The sequence below is a fragment of the Lissotriton vulgaris genome, chromosome 6, assembly GCF_964263255.1.
Source record: "Lissotriton vulgaris chromosome 6, aLisVul1.2, whole genome shotgun sequence".
NCBI classification, from domain to species: Eukaryota; Metazoa; Chordata; class Amphibia; order Caudata; family Salamandridae; genus Lissotriton; species Lissotriton vulgaris.
This window is the reverse complement of record NC_141694.1, coordinates 538,909,584-538,934,827: the sequence shown is the minus strand read 5'-3', so window position 1 is coordinate 538,934,827 and position 25,244 is coordinate 538,909,584. Positions and strand designations below refer to the sequence as shown.

The 25,244-nt window shown below is 45.1% G+C and overlaps 1 protein-coding gene across 1 annotated transcript in view; it reads left to right on the top strand.

Annotated features, from left to right (window-relative positions):
- The window catches only part of LOC147707523 (lebercilin-like), a 1,017,522-nt gene that overhangs the window by 425,939 nt on the left and 566,339 nt on the right, over positions 1-25,244 (top strand). Inside the window, exon 8 of the mRNA XM_086925225.1 lies at positions 1,013-1,150. Within this exon, the coding sequence (XP_086781351.1) occupies positions 1,013-1,150 (138 nt within the window). The remainder of the gene's footprint in view (positions 1-1,012; positions 1,151-25,244) is intronic.

The window sequence follows — 25,244 nt, the reverse complement described above, 5'->3', positions numbered from 1 at the left end:
GAGGAGGAAAGAGAGTAGCCCAAGGGGAAGTCTTTATCAATGGTGCAGCATATGGAATAGCATCCTGATTATTGCTGCCTTTTACTACTCAACCGTGCGCTGACTGGCATTAGAGCCCATGAAGAACACCTGCTTTGCCACTGGTTCTCCACAGTTTTATCATAGTTAGCCTCATTTTCACATTACTGCTTGCTTATACTACTTTGTAATCTAGTTCAAACGTTCAGGAATCTATGAACTATAAAGTGCCAGAAAAGAAAATTTAATTTATCTGTAACTGTAGTTCTTCTATAGATTCACATGCAGACTGCCCTCCCTCTTCCTCAATGAGGGTATACATCGGGTAGATCCTGAAAATCTGAAGATGGCACCCAGGGATTGGACTTTAACCGCATCGCTGCAGCGGCTTTTCCCGCTGTGTGCGGCATTTTTAAAATTACTGCGTTGCATGACGAGCTCAGCTCGTCATCAGCACACGGCAGGTAAGCCTGATGACGAGCTGAGCTCGTCATCAGCATCGAAGTGGTTAAGCCTATCCACTCCATTGGCTCCCTTTTGGAGACACTATAAGATAGCTAGGCGCCGTAGAAGAAGTGATAAAAGAATAACTACAATACGCATATGTCTCAAATAGAAAGGCGTTTCAGCCTGACGATGGGAAATAATTAAAAACTGGTAAATATATGTACTATATCATTTATGGATAACTAGGTACTGGTAAGAAACATGTTACTTCTATTTATGCATACTCTGTCAGATCAGGGTTAATTAATTGGCTTCTCTTGAATAACTGAAATTGAATCGATGGATTGCATTCCTCTTTGCTAACATTTTTTAAGAGCTCTAAAATGTTTATATGTGTCATGGAAGAGTTTTTCACAAATTATTTTCCTTTTCTTTATCTGAATTAAAAACATATTTACTGATAAACATGTTTAGTGAGTATAATGATTGACCAGGTGGAACACATGATCTGGTATGCTTTTATTTTGTGTTTTGTTTTTTACTCAAGGACTTGGCGAAAAATATGGGATTGAATCAGAGCATTTTCCAGCGACAGTTAGCTTCAGAGATAGAGGCTGCACAGGAAGTAAATAAAGAAAATAAGGCTCTGCAACAGAAACTGCAGTGGCTCAATCAAAAACTAAAGGTATTTAGTTGCTATGATTTGTTGTTTTTGTCTTAATAAAATATGCATCTATGCATGAGCTTTGCATGTAAAGAACCCTTCCAGAGCAATCAATATCCAAACGTAACAGAGGGAAGTGGGTAGAAGAGGGGAATGGAATGTGCATATATTCACTGTAAACACGCAACGTTTAAAAGCATATGATGGCTCTAGCTTTGATGCTACGAACCTCTAAAATTTGCCAGTTATGGTTATCAGGGCAGACAACACACGCCACAACTTCTGCTATGGTGCTTTCTTGAAAGCTCTTTTTTGATTTCTATGCAAAGTGGTGTTTTGTGCGTGGTCAGGATGGGCTATGGTATGTGTTGTGTATGTAAACAATATATACGTCTATGTTCACTGAAAACAAACAAAGGTTAAATGTTATTTATAGTTAGCTGAAAGTGTCAGAACATACAGACTTAAACATACAACTCATTAAAATTCACTAGTTATATTTATCTCAATTAACTATAACTTGTGCTCTGAAGTAACTATAATTTGGGTCCCTGTGATGCACAGTGTTATCATCAATGATGTAATTTCAGATTATACAGTGACATTACCAATGATGTCATAGAGCATCACGTGACCCGGCTATACAATTTGCTCGGATCACTGACAGAATATCGAGGAACAAAATATCGACCTGGCAAAATATCGTGGAAAAAATATAGAATGCCAGAATATCGACTTCCTATCTTCAAACAGGTAAGTACAAAAATATCGACTCCAAAATATCGTTGTAGAAAATATAGACAGTCAAAATATTGAATTTTTTAAATGTCTTAAAAGTAATTTAAAAGTAATATATTAATAAATATACCTAATTTAAACATACTTAAAATTAATAAATAATTAATGTAACTTACATTTTTTTTAAATAATTTTAATTTTTATATATATATATATATATATATATATATATATATATATATATATATATATATATATATATATATATATATTATTAACAAAACATATACAATATTTTCAACGTAGGATAGCGAGAGGGTTAAATTTACTATTACCACTCCAGTGAGTGCAACAGTAGAGAAAAAATTGGTAGCGCAGGGGTTAAAATTACTATTCCCACTCCAGAGAGTGCAACAGTAGGGAAAGCATTGGATAGCGTAGGGGTAAAAATTACTATTCCCACTCCAATGAGTGCAACAGTAGGGAAAACGTTGGATAGCGTAGAGGTAAAAATTACTATTCCCACTCCAGAGAGTGCAACAGTAGGGAAAGCGTTGGTAGCGAAGGGGTAAAAATTACTATTCCCACTCCAGAGAGTGCAACAGTAGGGAAAGTTAATACTTCATATATGAATAAAAATTAATTAAATATTATTACAAATATATATTTTTTTAATAATTAATAATTTTTATAACAAATTAATTAATCAATTAAAAATACAAATAAAAAATTTAAAAAAAAATTACCTACTAATACAAAGTATTTAACAATTAACAATATATTAATTAACAATTACAAAATAATAATAAATTAATACAACAAAAACCAATACATAAATTAAACAATGTTATTATTTATAATTAAATTACTTCCCAACCTATTCCCCTATAAACCCACAACCCACAACTGAAAAGAAATTAAAATTATTAACATAATTAACATTTACTCAATTAATTAAAATTAATTACCATTTTTATTTTAATTACTTACCAATTATTTAACAATGTTTCACCAATTATATTTTAATTAATTACCAATTAATCAATTAATTAAAATTAATTACCAATTACATTTTACTTAATTACCAATTAATAATTATTTAAAAATTAAATCAAGCGGAGGAGGAGCTTCGCGCGCAACCAAGATGGCTGCGTGAGCACAGGGCTCCCGAGACCCTCGCTACCTCCCGCATCTATCCTGTAATATATCCTGTTCTTCATTGACGACTTCGTATAGAAGAACCACGGTTCAGGCGAAACCTGTAATCGGATTTTGAATCGGACATCTGGAACCGAAGTTACGACGCTCTGAACGTCGCGGCCTGCTCTGGAGTGATGCCCGGGGCTCGAGTTGGCATGATGCCCGAGCTGTAATTGATCAACATCGGCCTGAGAGGTGACGGACTGGCGGTCCGATTGACTTTCACTTTCATTTCTGGTGATCTCATCAAATGACTGTCCCCCTGGGCTGGAGGCTACTGCTATACGTGGCATATTAGAACGCTTTTCTGATTGCAGTATTGGAAAGACGCCTGGCCTGTCCCCTCTGACTGCCACTGCTCCTTTGTCTTAAGGATCTGATGCCGCCATATTTCACCGGTGATGGATTAAACCCAGATCTTTTGACTGGGTGTGAGTGTTTGATTGATTCAGATGCTCCGTCCATCACCAGCCCCTTTTTGTACCGCTTTTGGCCGCCATGAGTGTGGCAGGGTATGCTCAGACATGAGTCCCTTCCTCACTTTGCCACTGGATTCAAGCAAGCCGGGCTGAAGACGTGTCACGGTTAGCAGCGGACAAGTAATCCCAATGAAGAATACACAAGCCACTAACCTGAGTGTTCAGCTAGCGGGGACCACGGCGAGATGATAGTCTTCCCTATACCTGATAGCACTGACCCTCCCCGTGTGACATACACACCGGAGACAGGTAGTCCTCTAGGTAAGGGGAAGGATAGTTGATCGGGGAAGGTTGTTGTGAAGACACCCCTCAAGGTCTGGTCTGAGACTTCGGACGACTTCAAGGCACAACAATTGTCTGGAGACACAAGAACACTTGTTAGCACTACAAATGGGCAAATACTATAAATGTTACATTTAGACATATAACCAAGTGTTCACTTACGGATAACCACCGCTTGTAATATCCTGAAGTCTGGGTTAGCAGAGACTCAAATTCAAACGAATGGGTTGCTGTTAACTCACAGCTAGTTCCACAGGAAAAAACAAGTTTCTGAAAAGACCACCGCGTAGTTGGAATCACTACTGGTGGGATGAATGTTTTTAGTATCTGAAGATCACAACTATCCTCAGGGGTGATCCGAAGGTAAAGTAGAAAACTATACTCTAATAGCACGGCCGTGCTAACTGTATGTACCTGAATTCTACTTACTGAAATACCACAAGTTTTCTTTGGCGTCCTCAGCGGGAAGGCAAGCGTCCGCACACCCTCGTTTCTCGAATAGCTAGTTCCCAACACGATCGATGAAACCGGAAGAATTGACAAGCATCCGGTGATGGGACAAAAGTGTTTTTATACGCTCTCAGAGGGCGTGGACAAGTTCGCCAGGCCCCGGGGCATTCTGGGTTATGTAGTGCTGCAGCGGTATTTCCTTACACTAGCTCTCCAGCTATGGGTAATCGCGACAGAACCCCCTCTCGAGGATCGCCGACCCGGCGGTCGACCTGGCTTCCCTGGATTCTGAAGATGAAATTGTGTCACCAATTCGGGGCAGTGGAGATTCTGCTCTGGTTCCCAAGTTCTCTCCTCAACCCCAAAACCCTTCCAACCAACCAAATACTGCACTCTGCCCCGATGGATCCGTGAATCCAACAACTCTTCTACCTCATATTCCTCTAATCCCTCCACCAACACAGGGGCTGGATGAACAGGTAATCTAGTGTCTAAAGGACAAGGCAGGAGCAGGGAGACGTGAAAAACAGGATGGATTCTCCAGTTCTGGGGAATCGACAATTTCAATGCCACAGGGTTGATGACTTCCTCAACACTATAGGGACCAATGTATCTAGGTTTGAGTTTGTTAATACCCCGGAGATGAATGTTTTTAGTAGAAAGCCATACCTTGTCCCCCACCTGGTAGACCGGTTCTGGAGAGCGTTTCTTGTCGGCGTAGCATTTCTGCGAGGCTTGAGCTTCCGCCAGGTGACGTTTCGCATCTATCCTTACAGCCTGTAAATGCGCATGATGTTCCTGAATACTGGGTAGGTTGGTTGATACCGGCCAATCGAATGGAAGTATGTTTGGATGATATCCAAGCAGGCAAAAGAAAGGGGAACAACCCAGGGTGGAATGGTCTGAGTTTTTGTACGTGAATTCCGCTAGCCATAAGAGGGTAACCCAATCCGTCGAGTTTTGCAAAGTGAAGCAACGCAGATATTGCTCAATAGTTTGGTTGAGCCTTTCCGTTTTTCCATCTGTCTGCGGGTGGTAACTGGTAGAGAGCCTGACATCTATAGCTAACGATTCACAAAGGGCTTTCCAAAAACGGGATGTGAATTGAGATCCTCTGTCGGTAATGAAGACTCTCGGAATGCCATGTGCCCTGATGAGATGCTGCAATATTACCATGGCTAATTCCGCAGATGTGGGTAGACCCTCCAAAGGTACAAAATTACCCATTTTGGTTAAGTGATCCACAATCACCAGTACGGTCGTTTTTCCTTGACACACAGGCATTTCCACGATAAAGTCCATTGAGACCGTATGCCACGGTTTAGGGGGTACTGGAATTGGACGTAGCAGCCCCGTAGGTCTGGTGTGTTTTGCTTTACCTTGGGTACACACTGAACAGTTCCTTACATATTTCTTGACATCAGTTCGTAAGGAAGGCCACCAGAATGATCGCTCTATAGTCGCGATAGTCTTGTACACCCCCCAATGCCCACCAACACAGAGTCATGTGCCCAATTGAGCACTTGCATTTGTAACCCAGGGTCCGGCAAAAACAAGGCTTGCCGGTAATATAGGAGTTCGTCGGTTTGCGACCGCCATTGGGGATCTTCTTGCAGCCATGTTTGGACATCGACATCCGTTAAAGCCACTCTTATATCCTCGATAAAGTCTGTGGAGGTGAGTAAGGCAATGGTGTTTTCGGGAAAGGATTTTTCAGGCAGGATTGATGATGGTTCAACGGGGACTTCAGACTGGGTTTCTTGAGTGTCTTGATTCCTGGAGAGGGCATCGGCTTTCCCATTTTGAGGGCCGGGACGATACTTGATAACAAAATCGTAATCAGAGAAAAAGAGAGTCCATCTCAATTGCCTAGGAGTCAGAGCCTTCGCTGTTTTTAAGAACAACAAGTTCCGATGGTCCGTATAGATTTCAATGGTATGTCGTGCTCCTAGCAGGTAATGTCTCCATTCCTCACAACCTCTCGATGGCAAGCAGCTCTTTGTCTGTGATAGAATAATTGATTTCACTGGGACTGAGTTTCTTTGAGTAGAATGCCACCGGGTGGATTTGTCCTGTTTCAGGGTGGCGTTGCGAGAGCACCCCTCCCAAAGCATACTGTGAGGCATCTGCTTCCAGAATGAATGGAAGTTGGGAATCGGGATGTCGCAATATGGGGGGCTGGGTGAAACTGTCTTTTAGAATACAGAAAGACTGTTCGGCTTTCTCACCCCACTTGAAGGGAACGTTTTTCCGTAACAGAGTGGAAATGGGGTGGATGATTTTAGAGAAGTCCTTAATGAAACGTCTATAATAGTTAGCAAAGCCAAGGAAACTCTGCACCGATTTGACGTCTTTTGGGGTTTTCCAATTCGTGATGGCTTCAACCTTCCCACTTTCCATCTGAAAGCCCTTGGCGTTGATCACGTACCCCAGGAAGGAAACTTCGGTGGCATGGAAGAGGCACTTTTCCAGTTTGGCAAACAGCTGGTGTTGTTGTAGACGACTCAGAACTTCCTTGACATGCTGCTCATGTTCCTGGAGAGTACTGGAGTATACCAGGATGTCGTCGATGTACACCATACAGATGGTATCCAGATGGCCCGTGAGCACTTCGTCCATAAAGAATTGGAATGCTGCAGGGGCGTTGCATAAGCCAAAGGGCATGACATTATATTCGAACAAACCGAACTTTGTTCTGAACGCTGTCTTCCACTCGTCGCCCTTCTTTACTCGGACCAGATGATACGCTCCCCTGAGATCTAGCTTGGTGAAGTAACGAGCGCCCTTTATCTGGTCCATCATGACTGGAATCAATGGAAGGGGGTATCTATTCTTCACCGTGATGTTATTCAAGGCTCTGTAGTCTATGCAGGGTCTTAATTCTGCACAGTCCTTCTTCGGGATGAAGAATAGGGGCGAAGAAGCAGGTGACGTGGAATGGCCGATGAATCCCGTAGCTAAATTATCTTCAATGTAGCTCTGAAGATATGTATTTTCATGTTCTGTCAAGGCATACACTCGACTACACGGAATAGCCGCACCAGGGAGGAGTTCGATGCAGCAGTCGTAGACCCGGTGTGGGGGTAAACCGGTAGCTTTCTGTTTGTCGAACAAAGAACGGTATTCATTATAAATCTCGGGTAGAAGAAAAAGGGTGGTAACAATGTTCCATACAGTAGGAGGAGGTTAATGCTATTGTGCGAGCCGACCAACTCACCACGGGATCGTGTAGCGTAAGCCATGGCATGCCTAAGATCAGGCGAAACTGGGGAGGCGCAATCAAATCAAACTGGATATACTCCGTATGTTCCCCATGTTGCATTTGCACAGGGATTGTATGTTTGATAACAGGCCCAGATGACAAGGTGGATCCATCCACGGCCTTCACATGTTCTGGTTCCTCCTTCTGTTCCCATGATATCCCAAGGGACTCTGCGTAGTCAATGTCCATGTAATTTCCCGTGGCTCCTGAATCTAACAGCGCATCCATCTGCGTCACGTTATCCCTGGTTGTCCATAGGGACACAGGCAAGTTCATATGAGCTACAGCGGGCATCATTGTATTGGCAAGTAAGGTGGAGATCGTTGATTGTTTTCGATCCGTCCCAGAGATCTCAACCTGGGTTGGACATTCTAGTTTTCCGACGTCTCTCTGGTTCCAAGAGCTGCCGCTTTACGTGGGGCGGAATTCCTCTCTGATTGTGAGGATCTGGCTCTGCACTCTCGTATGAAGTGTCCCCCTTTGCCACAATAGAGGCATAGTTTCATCTTCCGCCGTCGCTCTCTTTCCTCAGAAGACAAGGGACCTCGAATACCCCCGATCTGCATGGGCTCCGTACCATCATAACTTTTGGCACTGTCTTCTTGTGGGGGTTTGAATTTAGGGAACCATCCACGTCCATCCCCCTTGCTTCTATCTCCTCTTCTCTCCAACAGCCTATGATCCAATTGTACCGTTAGGTCGATGAGTTCTTCACAAGTAGCAGGCAGTTGGACTACCTGGGACAAGACGTCCTTCAATTCACTCCTCAGGCCTTGATAGAACGGCGAGGTCCTTTTTTCTTGTGGCCAATCTGTTTCGGCTAAGAGACGATTAAAAGAGGTGATGTATGACAATAAATCCTGTGACCCCTGTCTCAGTGTCAAAAGCTCTTTATCCAAGGACAACATGTGGGTTTTTCTATCAAAGAGTTTCCTTAAGGCAGAACAGAAATCTGTGAAATGGTGCAAAACGGGATCGTTTCTTTCCATTAAAGGGATAGTCCAGCTTGCAGCGTTTCCACCCATATATGACATCATGAATGCGGTTTTGGCCGCTTCGTCCTGAAACACAGAAGGTTTACATAAAAAGTGGAGACGGCACTGGTTCAGGAATGTCTCAAATTTCTTTGGATCTCCGTAGAACCTCTCAGGGGGAGCCAAAGGAATCCCTGTATTCTGTATGACGTGCACCGTCGCTGTATGGTCCGTGGAGGACGAAGGTATGGCAGAAGGAGAGAAGAACCCACCCCCGGCTGCCATAGGGGTCGTAGGCTGCGATACGGTTTGTACGGGAGGGGGAAGCGTGGCTTCTCTAATATAAGACCCTGCCCCGGGATTTTTTCGTGTCATGCCAGCGACTTCTCTACGCATGGTATTCATATCCTTTCTGAGCTCTTGGTTCTCAACTCGAGAAGCATGCACTTCTTGCTGTAGTAAGCTAAACCCCTCAAGCAACGAGGCCAAAGTCGCACTTGTATCCATGGCCCAGGCTAGTCTTCTTCCTTGGGCTTGTCAATCTGTCACTGTTGGCAGCGGACAAGTAATCCCAATGAAGAATACACAAGCCACTAACCTGAAGTGTTCAGCTAGCAGGGACCACGGCGAGATGATAGTCTTCCCTATACCTGATAGCACTGACCCTCCCCGTGTGACATACACACCGGAGACAGGTAGTCCTCTAGGTAAGGGGAAGGATAGTTGATCGGGGAAGGTTGTTGTGAAGACACCCCTCAAGGTCTGGTCTGAGACTTCGGACGACTTCAAGGCACAACAATTGTCTGGAGACACAAGAACACTTGTTAGCACTACAAATGGGCAGATACTATAAATGTTACATTTAGACATATAACCAAGTGTTCACTTACGGATAACCACCGCTTGTAATATCCTGAAGTCTGGGTTAGCAGAGACTCAAGTTCAAACAAATGGGTTGCTGTTAACTCACAGCTAGTTCCACAGGAAAAAACAAGTTTCTGAAAAGACCACCGCGTAGTTGGAATCACTACTGGTGGGATGAATGTTTTTAGTATCTGAAGATCACAACTATCCTCAGGGGTGATCCGAAGGTAAAGTAGAAAACTATACTCTAATAGCACGGCCGTGCTAACTGTATGTACCTGAATTCTACTTACTGAAATACCACAAGTTTTCTTTGGCGTGCTCAGCGGGAAGGCAAGCGTCCGCGCACCCTCGGCTCTCGGTGTCCTCAGCGGGAAGGCAAGCGTCCGCGCACCCTCGGCTCTCGACGTCCTCAGCGGGAAGGCAAGCGTCCGCGCACCCTCATTTCTCGAATAGCTAGTTCCCAACACGATCGATGAAACCGGAAGGATTGACAAGCATCCGGTGATGGGACAAAAGTGTTTTTATACGCTCTCAGAGGGAGTGGACAAGTTCGCCAAGCCATGGGGCATTCTGGGATATGTAGTGCTGCAGCGGTATTTCCTTACACTAGCTCTCCAGCTATGGGTAATCGCGACAAGACGGCTGGAATGCCAGAAGCCGGTCCTCGGAAGCTTGTTTCCGGTCCAGGGAAGACATGGCTTGGCAGTTCGGGCTGGACTGTTCCCATGAGGCACAGGGTCAGACTGATTTGCATATAGCCATGTCTGAACTGGGGTGGCAGAGTGGGCTAAAGAACGGTGATGGATTAAACCCAGATCTTTTGACTGGGTGTGAGTGTTTGATTGATTCAGATGCTCCGTCCATCACCACCCCCTTTTGTAGCGCTTTTGGCCGCCATAAGTGTGGCAGGGTATGCTCAGACGTGAGTCCCTTCCTCACTTTGCCACTGGATTCAAGCAAGCCGGGCTGAAGACGGCTGGAATGCCAGAAGCCGGCCCTCGGAAGCTTGTTTCCGGTCCAGGGAAGACATGGCTTGGCAGTTTGGGCTGGACTGTTCCCATGAGGCACAGGGTCAGACTGATTTGCATATAGCCATGTTTGAACTGGGGTGGCAGAGTGGGCTAAAGAACGGTGATGGATTAAACCCAGGTCTTTTGACTGGGTGTGAGTGTTTGATTGATTCAGATGCTCCGTCCATCACCACCCCATTTTGTACCGCTTTTGGCCGCCATAAGTCTGGCAGGGTATGCTCAGACGTGAGTCCCTTGCTCACTTTGCCACTGGATTCAAGCAAGCCGGGCTGAAGACGGCTGGAATGCCTGAAGCCGGTCCTCGGAAGCTTGTTTCCGGTCCAGGGAAGACATGGCTTGGCAGTTCGGGCTGGACTGTTCCCATGAGGCACAGGGTCAGACTGATTTGCATATAGCCATGTCTAAACTGGGGTGGCAGAGTGGGCTAAAGAACGGTGATGGGTTAAACCCAGATCTTTTGACTGGGTGTGAGTGTTTGATTGATTCAGATGCTCCGTCCATCACCACCCCCTTTTGTAGCGCTTTTGGCCGCCATAAGTGTGGCAGGGTATGCTCAGACGTGAGTACCTTGCTCACTTTGCCACTGGATTCAAGCATGCCGGGCTGAAGACGGCTGGAATGCCAGAAGCCGTACCTCGGAAGCTTGTTTCCGGTCCAGGGAAGACATGGCTTGGCAGTTCGGGCTGGACTGTTCCCATCAGGCACAGGGTCAGACTGATTTGCATATAGCCATGTCTGAACTGGGGTGGCAGAGTGGGCTAAAGAACGGTGATGGATTAAACCCAGATCTTTAAACTGGGTGTGAGTGTTTGATTGATTCAGATGACCGTTCATCACCACCCCCTTTTGTACCGCCATATTTCACCACGGCGCACCCGCCTCGAGTATCTGGTCATTTGCAATGGCAAGCAAAACTGACGGAGACAAGTCGAAAACTAAGACTACTCGGCGAGGTGGCTATACCCAGTCCAACAATATGGATCGGTACGCTCAAAATAAGGGATCCCCCAGCGGACTGGGTAAATCGATGGAAGACACGAGGGGCACCCGCCCCTTGTCAACGGAACTAACTTTGCAGGACGTTATGGCCGCCATTGATGGCAGTAAAGCCTCCCTCGGACAACAAATGGAGACCCTGGCTCTCAAGTTGGACACAGTGGCTATAGAAGTCAACCTGATTCGAACTGATTTGTCCAAAACAAACGAGAAAGTTAAGTCTTTGGACATCAAGACTGCTAGCTGAGGGGGATGTCATTGACTTGCAGACCGAGGTCCGCAACTTGCGAACCTCCAATGATCTCTTTGCCCGTCGTTTGGAGGAATTTGAGGGAAGAGCTAGGCATAATAACGTCCGCATTATTGGGGTCCCGGAAAAGGCGGAGGATCCTGCAGCTGATCTCTTTGTGGAAAATCTCATAGTCTCCCACCTCGCACCTAAAGGACTGAGTACGTTTTTCACAGTTGAGCGGGCCCACAGAGTTCCGGGTGGTAAACCAAAGCCGGGGGCATCACCGCGGCCTATTATTGCCAGGATTTTTAACTTCAGAAATCGAGATGCAATTTTGCAGGCCTCGTGGGTGGGTGGGCCCACGAAGTTTGAAAATACTACTGTGAGTTTCTACCCGGACTTCACGCAAGCGGTCCAGAAACATAGACTAAGTTTCATGGGTGTCAAAAGGAGACTGAGAGACGTGGGCCTAAAGTACGCGATGCTCTTCCCGGCCAAATTGAGAATTGAATCCGAGAGCGGACATACCTTTTTGATCGTCCTGAGGTGGTGGCGGACTGCCTGGACAATCTGTCCAATCAGCGTGGCCAGGATGGACAGTCTGGAGGAGCGGAGGGCGGATCGGAGGAGCAGGAGTAGGCGCTTGGCCTTCGATTTCTAGATCATGTTGGCCTTGGACAGTGGTTCGCTACACTAGCTGAGTGAACTAATATGACAATTTGGGGGTGGAGGGGCTATTGGTGGGTCTTCTCCTTCTCGGTTTTCACTTTTTGTAGTTTAGTCTGATGCTAGGGCGACAGGCACACTGCAAGTTGGGGTGGCTTTTTAGGCTTATGCAGGGGTGCAGGGTGGGGGGGTTCGTAACGGGTTATGGTTGGGGCGTGGGGCGGTCCTGGTTTGGGTGTATGAGTTTTTTGCAAGGCAACGTATTGTTTTATCGTCTGATCGAAGTGCCCAGTTCTGGAGAGGGATGGATCTGTCTACATTTTTGGGATGGGGGTAGGGAATTGAAACTAATTAGTTGGAATGTGAATGGGCTGGGGGACAGGATAAAACGTGGGGTTGTGTTGCAACTGTTGAAACGTCTGTCCCCTGATACTCCTCCAAGAAACACACTTGATAGGCAACACTTGTCATGCCATGTATAGGAGGGGGTATAGTTTCGTCGCCCATGCTGGGTTTACCTCTGGGTCTAGGGGGGTAGGCATCCTAATGAAGAAATCCCTCCCGTTAGAGATTGATGCAACGGTACTAGACGATAGAGGGCGCTATGTCGCTATCACTGGTAGGTGGGAGGGTCGTACCCTTTCCTTGGTTTCTGTGTATGTTCCCCCGGGCCTGCAATCGACTACCTTTACGGACCTTGGGCGAGTTATCCTTTAACTCCCGGAGGGGACTTTGGTATTGGGTGGCGATTTTAATTCAATGGTTTCGGGTAGGGATGATCGACATCCTCCTAGAGACCTCAAGAGTGCCCAGACCTGGCTCCGTGGCTTTATAGACACGCTGGGCTTGGTGGACTGTTGGCGGCTGTTACATCCTGCCCGGCACCAATTCACCTTTCATTCGGGAGCATATGGTAGCCTTTCCAGGATCGATTATGTGCTGATGCCCGCTGCACAGGCCCTCTGTCACCGAGGTTAGGCATCTGGCGCGGGGTGTATCCGACCACTCCCCAGTGTGGCTTCAGATGGAGTTACATGCGGGTGCTGAGGGCCGGGTGGCCCCGATCAACCCCTGGTATTTTTGGAATCCTACAACTCGTGCTGCCATGGTTAAGTCTCTTGACCAGTATTTTATGGAAAATGAGGGGTCTGTATCGTCCGCTGTGACGCTTTGGGAGGCTTTCAAGACTGTCATTAGAGGCCAGGCGTTGTCTTTGATTGCGGGTGCGAAAAAACGAAGAAATGAAGAAGTCGTAAAGATTGAGTCTGAGATTGTGGATCTAGAGTGTGACCTTGAGCGAGGGATCACCCATGCGAAGCTGCATGTTTTGCATCTTAAGGAATTGGAATACAAGGTATTGGTTACGGATGCGGCTAAGATTATGAATAGGGAGCAGCAGGGTCGTTTATACAATGTTGGAGACAAGGCTGGTAAACTGATTGCATGGCTGGATAAAAGAGATAGGGCGAGTTGTGTTGTGCCGGTGATCGAGAGAGTGAGTGGTGAACGGATGACCGACCCTGATGAGATCGCCCAATGTTTTGTGGAGCACTTCCAGGCAGTCTATTCCCCTGTGTCAGAGCGACCAGAGGAGGATTCGCATTTGTTAGTACGCAATATCTTGTTGCCGTGCCTGTCTGACGCAGATAAGGAACAAATGGAGTCGGCGATAACTGTGGATGAAGTGGCTCTTGCTATTCGCTCCTTGCGATCGGGGAAGGCTATGGGACCCAATGGTCTCCCTATTGAACTCTATAAATTGCGTCCCGACAAGATGGCTCCCTATATACGGGATATGTTTGTGGAATCGCGCGAGAGAGGCTCCCTCCCCAGTGATCAGCGTTTAGCTACCATTGTGATGATCCACAAGGAAGGGAAACCGAGGGATCAGTGTGCTTCCTATAGGCCGATATCTCTTTTAAACGCTGAACCTAAGATTCTCGCGAAAGTATTGGCTAATCGATTAATAACTGTGATTAGCGAGCTGATTCATCCAGACCAATCTGGTTTCATCCCGCACAGAAACACGGCTCTGAATCTTAGGCGGTTGCATGGTGCTCTTGCGAGGGCGGCGACGTTACGTGAGCCAGCCATCTTGGCGTCCTTGGATGCCACGATGGCGTTTGACACCGTGGAATGGCCGTATTTGTGGGCTGCCCTCGCTAAGTTCGGATATGGTCCAGGTTTTATTGGCTGGGTACGGCTCCTCTATGAGGACCCCGTGGCGCAGATTGTTGTTGTCTCTAAGCCGTTCGGTTGGGGAGAGGTACGAGACATGGTTGTCCCTTGTCGCCACTACTGTTTGCCCTGGCCCTTGAGCGCCTTGCTGCATGGATCAGGTGGGAGCCCTCGATGAAGGGTATTCGGTGGTCCCCTGACTCTATGCAGATGATATCCTGCTGTGTCTAACGTCGCCCCGGAAATCACTGATAGTGCTGTTCGATGTCCTAACTTCCTTTGGTAGGAATTCTGGTCTTATCATAAATTGGACCAAGTCTTGTCTATATGTGCTCTGGGGTGAGGCCCTCCCTCTTCCGCGTGACTGTCCCATCCAGGTGACGCTTTCGGGGTTTAGGTATCTCGGAATTTATATTTCACTAGACCCTGTGACTCGTTATGAGCAGAATTTGATCCCACTGTTGAATAGGTTGAAATTGGACATGGTGGGTTGGCGTAAGATCCCGCTTTCGCCGCTCGGCTGGGCAGCTCTCTTCAAAATGATGTCTCTACCACGTTTCCTCTATGCACTCCAAAACACCCTTGACATAGTTCCGGCTAGCTATTTTCGTACAGTGGAGGGTCTCCAGAGGAAGTTGATTTGGGACGGTAGATCCCGTATAGCGCTCGCTAAGCTAACACTCCCATGGTACGATGGGGGTATCGCGCTCCTTGACATTAAGCGGTATTATTGGCCGTCTCAACTGAGCGTTATTAATCATGGCATGTATGGTCTAAATCTAACCCCGCGTTTACTATGGACAGGTGGTTGTTGCCTGGGGGCGATTATTATAGAGCACTATATTCGAGGTCAGCTGGTCAGGGTCTGTCGGGGCCTACGAGGACTGCTGTGCGTCTTTGGTATAATGCGAATAATGCGATGGGATCGAAAGATCGCATGACACTGGTGACCCCACTCTTCGCATCTGAGAGACTGGGCAACCTGTGGAAGACCAAGGGCTTTGAGAAGTGGGACCTGATTGGTATTAGTAAGGTGGGTGACCTCTGGGTCAAGGACAGTATTAAATCATTTGAGGCGCTGAAGACAGAGCTCCAACTGAATGATAGGGAATACTTTCGATATCTTCAAATCCGCCATGCCTTGAAGTCTAGTTTCTCAGAGGGTGAGAAGATCCCGGAATCGTCCCCGCTCGAGGATAGGGTGCTGGATGGTCATGTGCCAGACAGCACTATCTCCTTGATCTACAAAAAACTAATAAACGATAGGGCTGACCTACTGGTTCAGCTCCGGGACTCATGGACCCAAGATGGCCTAGAGTTGGACGACTAGGACTGGCAGTCTGCGGTCTCCTCTCCCAAGGAGGTTGCGATTCCGGCTCGTCTCCGGTTGGTGCAGCTCAAGATACTTCACAGGACCTATGTTACTGGCCCCCGTCTGGTTAGAATGGGATTCTCTGAGGACGGTTTGTGTAAACGGGGATGCGGGCTGGTTGGGACATTTCTCCACATTCTCTGGGAGTGTCGGGATGTGACTGTCCTCTGGAATGAAGTTCATAAAATGATGGAGGAAGCTACGGGTGTTGTTCTTTTGCCCGAGGCCAGGCGTTGTTTGTTGAATGTGTGGGATCCAACAGATCACAATGCGGCACAGACTGAGTGGGTGACCCTTGGAAACATGATCGCTAAAAGAGATATAGCACAGCTATGGGGGTCCCAGAGGCCACCTACAGTTGAAGCATGGAGGGAGAATATGGACTGGGCGATGTTTAGGGAGAAAACTGTATACGTAGCCCGGGGGCAACCCTGGAAGTGGAGCAAGATATGGGGTCCCTGGAACAGTTACCGTGGTGGCATCTGCACTTCTCCCATGACAACTAACGCTGATGCTCCACTCTCCCCCTCACCTCACGTTCCTACTGCTGTATTATCTTAATGTCGTACTGACTTGTTTCTCCCCTCCTCCTCCTTCCCATTGCGGATCGCAAAATGATTCTGTACTGCCTTGTTCCTCCCTCGTTTGAACTGGTAATTTGTAAATTGTACTCTATTGCCTTGTTTGTTTTATAATTTTCAATAAAAAGAAACAAAACAAAAAAAAATCAAAATAAATACCAATAAATAAATTAACATATTTAAATATTTTTATTTAAATTACTTCCCACCCTATTCCCCTATAAACTCACAACCCGCTACAGAAAATAAATTAATATAATTAACATATTGATCAATTAATTAAAATTAATTACCAATTTTATTTTAATTATTTACCAATTAATAATTAATCAACAATTAATTAAAAATGTATACCAATAAATAAATTAACATATTTAAATAATTATAATTAAATTACTTCCCACCCTATTCCCCTATAAACCCACAACCCGCTACAGAAAATAAATTAATATAATTAACATAATTATTAATTATTCAATTAATTAAGATGATTTACCAATTACATTTTAATTAATTACCCATTAATAAATAATAACAATTAATTCAAAATAAATACCAATAAATAAATTAACATATTTAATTAATTATAATTAAATTACTTCCCACCCTATTCACCTATAAACCCACAACCCGCTACTGATTTATATTACGCAAAAAAAACATAAAATTAATTATTTAAAATAAAATATATATTAAATATACACTTTTCACACATATAGTAACATAAAAAACACTTTAAAAAATTGATATTACCTTACTTACCTATAATTTGATATTTTTGTTGTCTATATTCTGTCCATTCGATATTTTGTCCATTCTATATTTTGGAATCGATATTATTGCTATTCTAGTCAATATTTTTGTAGTCTATATTCTGTCCAGTCGATATTGTCTCCATTCTATATTTTTGAATCGATATTAATGTAAATCGATTTAAAAAACTCGATATTTTGACTGTACACCAATTTGCACCATCTTCCTATTTGGGGAGGTCAGTTAACAGCCCCTCCTAAATGGATGGTATTGCTTACCTGATTCTAAGATTAGAAATTTGCAGCTAGATGTCTCTATCAAATGGACAAGTTACTTACCTTCGGTAACGTCTTATCTGGTAGAGACAGGATCTAGCCTCAGATTCCTTATCGACCCATCCATCCTCCCCGCTCTGCGAACTGAAGGCCCTGTTGTCTCCAAGATTCCATCTTTGCATACTACTACAGTTCTTTTCCTTTGGCTCACTGTTTCTAGAGACTGTTTCCTTGAGTGGCTCGGTGTTGTTGGTGCAAAAATAGTCACAAAAGAAACTGACGTCAACATGTCGGGGGAGGGATTAGGTGGACTCTGTTGACATCACATTCAGAAGACGATGTCGCTGCAGAGTTGCTCGACATTCTCTACCAACGCATAGAGGTAGTGCTGATTTTTTTTTCTAGATCCAGTCTGGTGCCTGAGGGGGATTCCAAGATAAGGAATCTGCAGTTAGATTCTGTCTCTACCAGATAAGGCGTTACCGAAGGTAAGGAACTTGTTCATTTAGCCCTGATTTAACTTGCTTTCCTGAAAGTAAAACCTCGGTAATCCCTCCTCATGCAATTCTGAATTCTAAGTACTTACCCCAGTCACTTACGTGTCTTCTACTGAACACAAGATCATTGATTAAAAACAAGTATGAATTTGCAGATTTTGTGGATTCTTATGCTCCGGTCACAGTATTTGTGACAAAGACATGGGCCGAGGCCTAGTCAGGCCCACATTTTCAGAGTTACAATTCCTGATGGTTATGATTTGTTTAGAGTAGATAGACAAGACAAATGAGGAGCTGGGATTGCAATAGTTTATAGCATCCACTTTATGGTCATGTTTAACCCCGCTACTCAGCTGTATCATGAAGCTCTGATGTTCAGTTTTAAATGTAATAATATCACCTCCTTCAATGGTATCCTGGTGTATCGTTCGCATGGTCCGAAAGACAGATTTATTAGATCTTTACAGATTTTTACGGAGTCTTGCATGGAGTTCTCCAATTTCACTATACTGGGTGATTTTAACTCTCACTTTGAGCTAGGTGGAAATATAGATACTGATCATCTTGTTGACTGCCTTTGCAGTTTTGACCTTACTCAGATAGTCAATTAACCTACCCATCAGAACAATCACATGTTGGATGGAATATTGACCAATATTCCTTACCTAAGCTTTGATAAAGTTCCAAAGTTAACATGGTCAGTCTATAGAGCTGTTTTTTCTAAACATACAGGTCCAGCCAACAAATCGTACCTACTTAACTCCTTCAACTTGTTTAAGTTCTTCCCTTTGCAGAAAATTGACAGACTTGAGCTCGATAATGTACTTAAAAGTTGCAGTCCTGATCTAGGTAATAACATAGAAGCTGCAACTACTAATTTTACTAATTGGATAGACTCAGAGGTTACTCTATTAGCTCCTGAAAAAATAATGAAAAATAATGCCAGCCCACTCCCCTGCCTCACCAGCTCATACCAGGTGGGAGGGAGGTTGCGAACGTCTTTTTACAGATAAGGAGTGGAGTGACATATTACACCGGGCACGTACCTTGCAGTTAACACGACTAGCAAGGAAATGCTCCTAAAGATTGCCCATTACTGTTACCATACCCCGGCCAGGATGGCTGTTTGGAACCACGCCAGGGACGGGCAATGTTGGCGCCTCTGTGGGCAACAGGGTACACTTACACATATACAATGCCAGTGTCCGAACCTGGACATGTATTGGTCTAAAGCCCTAGAAGCGGTTAACATCATGTATCAGACAGATATACCCAAATTTTCCAGCTATATACTCCTGGGCCTTTCTAATCCCCTCACATATCCACTGTGGTCATAAAGGGGTAAAGCGATCACTCTACTGCTGGGGGCGGCAAAACAAATCCTCCTGGCTAGGTGGGGCATGGAAATTGTCCGGTCACATTTAGATTGGTTGCATAGAGTCTGGGACATAATGGGTATGGAGAAGCTAAACGCTACAGCTACACAGCAACTACTGCGTTTTGACAAAATGCGGAAACCCTGCATACAATACTTGCTGCAGGAGTTCCGGGAGCCGTCCTGCCCTTAATATCTGCGGATACTGCACCTTACAACACAGGCTCCAGCTGCGGCCGGTTATCCGCAGGACGTCACCTAGGGGGATTTGAAATCTGCAGCTCCTCTTCGCTGGCCCGTCACCCACCTGGGCCCGATACACTTCCTGTCCTTTCTCTGTCTTTTGTTCCCTTTGTTGTTAAATGATACATGCTGCCTATCGTATACTGAAGCTCCGCCGGACAATGAATGTAGGTGGTTTGTTGTGTATTGTGTTCTTATAAAATAGATCTCAAACCTAAAAAATAATGAAAAGTCACAGAAAGAAACCATCCGCTCCTTGGTATTCCTGTGGGCTAAAATAACTTAAACAGAATTGTAGGGTCAAGAACAGAGATAGAGGAAAGAGTACTGTCTTGAAGAAAAAAAAAATCTAATCTGTTATTAGTGAGTATCAAAATACTTCCATGACAAAATCAATAATGCTAAAGACTCCATAAAGAAACTCTTCAAGACTGTCACCACTCTCTCCAATTGCAATAATAGCAAGACCTTTACCCCAGATAAATGTTTCTGCAATAAGCTTGCAGACTTTTTCCAGTCAATGGTCAACAATATATTTGAAGAACTTTCCTCTAATCAAGTGGCTAATTCCAGGGTAGATTCTTTGTCTGTTTCCACAGTTCCAACAGCCTCACTAGACAATACTGATTTGGCTCTTAATGTCCTCGACAATTTCACTCCCTTTTGGAGGAAAGAGTCGTGAAATTTATAGACACAATCAAGTCAGGTTCTCCATTGGATCCTTGTCCGCCTTATGTATTACAGCAGGTGTCTTTCATGGTCTCAGTTCATCTTAATAAGCTGCTGAAAAACATCCTGACCTCTGGCCATTTTCCGGTAAACTGGAAAAACCCTGCGGTGCTTCCTCTTTTTAAAACACCCTCCCTTGGCCTAGGTGATACAAAGAACTATCGGCCAATTTCCAGCCTCCCATGATCTGCTAACATGCTGGAAAAGGCTATCAATGAGGACATGATGTCCTTTCTTGATGGCAATCATCTCCTGGATATCAAAAGGAACTAGCTCTGGAGTAGATGCTCCTGGCTTTTGTATGTAATGAGAGAAAAACACATTATGTTTTGAAAGAAGCCCTCACTCATCAACCTAGTTGGTGACATGCTTCATCATTGGGCCCCACCCAAAGTGCTGAGGGCACCTCGGGTGTGCTACAACGCCTGGATACAGCGGAGCTGGTATTGTAAGGTGAGAGTGCAGTGATAGAGGGTGAGTGGACAATATCCGCCTCTCGTTTTTACTCACTGCCAAGGGCCCACGTATTAAAATAGTAATTTTTTGCCAGTGGAACACCTAGGACACTCTTTTTAACATCTACTCACCCACTATCACTGCACTCTCATGTTACAATACGTGCTCCGCTGTACCCAGGCCTTGTAGCACACCCGAGGTGCACTCAGCACCTTGGGTGGGGCCCAATGATGAAGCATGTCACCAACTATGTTGGTGAGTGAAAGCTTTTTTCAAAACATAATGTATTTTCCTCTCATTACATAAAAACGCCAGGAGCGTCTACTCCAGAGCTAGTTCCTTTTGATATCTGCACATATACTAGGGGAAGTGAACTGGCCCCAGTAACTTTCCTTCCTCTCCCACTGATACTTATAATCATCTCCTGGACCCATCACAATATGGTTTCGGACCACACCATTGCACTGAATCAGCCTTAGTTCCAGCTTCAGGGGAAATTAGAGTGTTGGTAGAAAGGGGCGGGAAGGCTGCGCTGATTCTTCTCAATCTCTCAGCCGCATTTGTTATGGTTAACCATTCTTTACTTATCAACTGACAATAGAGAATCAGCATTAGGGACGCAGCACTCACCATCTTTACCTCCTTTTTAGGTCGAGCGTGGGCTGGCAGCGTAGCTGCCCCACCCTGCGAGAGATCTTGTAAACAACTAAGAGACTCTAAGCCCCGCCCCTCCTTTCCATTGGGTAGCATCAGCGTTCATGGTAAACGCTGGCTTCCCATTGGAAAAGAGGGGTTTTGGGTTCCACCCTGTCCGCTTTTCGCACTGCCCCTCCGGACACCGTGGCCTGATTTGGGGCTTGTCGTGAAGAGTATTATTATCTGCTTGTTTATTTAACAAGCAGATAAGAACATTCTTCACTGTCAGCTGCGAAGCAGGCACTGAGCACAGAGGCGCACGGGTCACGGGAAGGGCAGGGGGATCCCGGCAGACTCTGTGATTTGCGCGGGTAGCCTTTCCTCCCTTGTTTTTAAAGCAGCTACAAAAGGAAGTGATTAGAAAGTGCCGAAAAGCTCTTTGCTGTCTGGACTCATTGGGGACATGCAAATCTTCCCCATCAGGGGTTTTGTAAGTCACTTCTGATATCCAGTACCTTAGCTCCCAGGTATAATTAAAACCATTATAATTACCGACAGCAGCAAATCCCCAGAGCTCCCGCCACTTCATTTGTAAAAGTAACTCAGCAAAATAATGGGAAACACTTTCTTATCTCTTCGCGGAAGCAAACATCTGGCACGCAGGCTGTAAACAAAAATACAGAGGTCCACGGTTTTTTCTGTCATGGAGGCTTATCGGCGTGATCTGCGGCCTGTGTGATTACGAGGCGCATAACATCAGTCTTAATTTCCACGGAAACCAACGTAAGCTTCGGATACCGCGTACTCTGGCTCGGCCGCGCTTGCCAGCAGGCCTTGGAGAGCAGAAAATGGTAAACCTTCTCCAGTGTTCTTCTCAAGGTCCCGCCTCTTTCCCCCAGAACATTTGTAAGAGCGACATTATTTGCACAGATATTCAGCAGGGAGAGCAGCCAGCGTATGTTCGTCAATTAATGAGGCCAGTCACTCAAAACTTGAGCTCTAGTAGTTAAGGCAGCGTTTGCATAATCTGCCTCTGGGGTTCCTTGCAGAATACAGGAAAAACTACGAGAATAACCTAATCATTTCTGTACTGAGAGTTGCATTAGTTGCATGCGCCAAAAAGTTTGCTCGTGGAAGTAAATTACATTTTATAAAATGTCCAGAAAATCACAAATTCACAATTCGTTTTGATTTTTGGTTATGTTGGCATCCGCTCTGGCAGGAATACGATTTAGGGTAAATAAATAGAGAAGATTAGAGGTACTCACTTATGAGTTACCCCTATGATACCGCAAAATAGTGTCATTGCTCAAGACGTACCCATAATCACTATAAACGCAACTTTGTTTGTGTACCTAAAACATTCTGCGAAAGCAGAGGGGGGCATTGCGAAAGCAGAGGGAGCCTCAATTCACAAACGCCTCTCCTCCCCTGCTGTGTTTGACAATATCCAAAGTTGGATCTTCCAAGGAAAATCTCAAATTCCACCCCGAAACCTAACAGAGCCTAGAGGTGGCTCAGGTAACTGTTGTGCTATCTCAAATTCCCTAGGCATGATTATTTTGAGCCGATGTTTGGTGGGTTTGGAAAGTCCAAGCAATAAATAAAGATGCATTTAAATTTTGTATTTATATTGTCACATTTGCCTGCTCTTCAAACAAAGAATATAACATATCAAGACTCTATACTTGGTGATGCACAATGACTATTATTCAGTGAAACCCAATTTCTACACGTTATAATCTGCATGCAATACAGTTTTTTTCATTAAAACTGATCCACCACCACCGCCACATCCACCACCACCACCACCACACCCACAACCACCTCCACCACCACCAACACGTCCACCACCACCACGTCCACCACCACCACGCCCACAATCATCACCTCCACCCCCACCACTACATCCACCACCACTACGTCCACCACCACCATGTCCACCACCACCACGTCCACCACCACCACACCCACCTCCACCCCAACCACCCGCCACCACCATGTCCACCACCACCACATCCACCACCACCACGACGTCCACCACCACATCCACCACCACTATGTCCACCACCACTACGTCCACCACCAACAGGTCCACCACGACCACGTCCACAACGTCCACCACCACCACGTCCACCACCACTACATCCACCACCACTACATCCACCACCACCATGTCCACCACCACATCCACCACCACATCCTCCACCACACCCACCACTACCACATCCACCACCAACACGACCACCACCACCACGTCCATATCCACCACCACTACACCCACCACCACCATGTCCACCACCACGTCCACGACCACCACACCCAGCTCCACCACCACCACCACGTCCACCACCACAATGTCCTCCACCACCACCACCACCACATCCACCACCACCACCATGTCCACCACGGCCACCACCACGTTCACCATGAGGCTACCTTGCCCTCACTCTATGTATCTGTCGCTCTCACTCTATCTATCTGTCGCCCTCACTCTATCTATCTGTCGCCCTCACTCTATCTATCTGTCACCCTCACTCTATCGCCCTCACTCTATCTATCTATCTATCTATCTGTCGCCCTCACCCTATCTATCTTTCGCCCTCACTATATCTATCTATTGCCCTCACTCTATCTATCGCCCTCACTCTATCTATCCATCTATCGCCCTCACTCTATCTATCGCCCTCACTCTCTCTATCCATCTATCGCCCTCACACTATCTATCGCCCTCACTCTATCTATCTATCGCCCTCACTCTATTTATCACCCTACCTCTATCGCCCTACCTCTATCTATCTATCTAGCTATCGCCCTCACTCTATCTATCTATCGCCCTCACTCTATCTATCTATCGCCCTCACTATCGCCCTCACTCTATCTATCTATCTATTGCCCTCACTCTATCTATCGCCCCCACTCTATCTATCTATCTATCGCCCTCACTCTATCGCCCTCACTCTATCTATCTATCGCCCTCAATCTATCTATCGCACTCACTCTATCTATCGCCATCACTCTATCTATCTATTGATCTCACTCACTCTATCTATCTGTCTATCTATCGCCCTCACTCTATCTATCTATCTGTCTATATATCTATCTATCTATCTATCTATCTATCTATCTATCTATCTATCTATCTATCTATCTATCGCCCCTCCCTCTATTGATCGCCCTAACTCTATCTATCTGTCTATCTATCGCCCTTACTCTATCTATCTATCTATCTATCTATCTATCTATCTATCTATCTATCTATCTATCTATCTATCTATCTATCTATATTTCTGTCGCCCTCCGTCTATCTATCTATCTATCTATCTATCTATCTATCTATCTATCTATCTATCTATCTATCTATCTATCTATCTATCGCTCTACCTCTATCTATCGCCCTCCCTCCCTCTATCTATCTATTGCACTCACTCTATCGCATCACCACAGCATCACTCAGCACCACCACAGCATCACTCAGGGGCATCACAACATCACTATGCGCTACCCACAGCCTCACTGACGCCACAGCATCACTCGTCGCCACCACAACATCACTCAGCGCCACCACAGCATCAATCTGTGCAACCATTCAACAACAACTGGTTCAAATATGCTCACTCAATGTTTCAAGTTTTATTACAAATGTCACAAAAAAATATTAATATTTCACTTCTGTTCTTGGATTTTCGTCACAATAAAATACACTGAACATAATCTTCACAAAAGTTATTTACAAAAGTTTAAGCTATTCTAATTATAAATTACAATAGCTTTTTTTAAAGTATTAATTATTAAAATAAAATAAAAGCCATTGTTATTGTTATATCAATACATCTAAGTCAC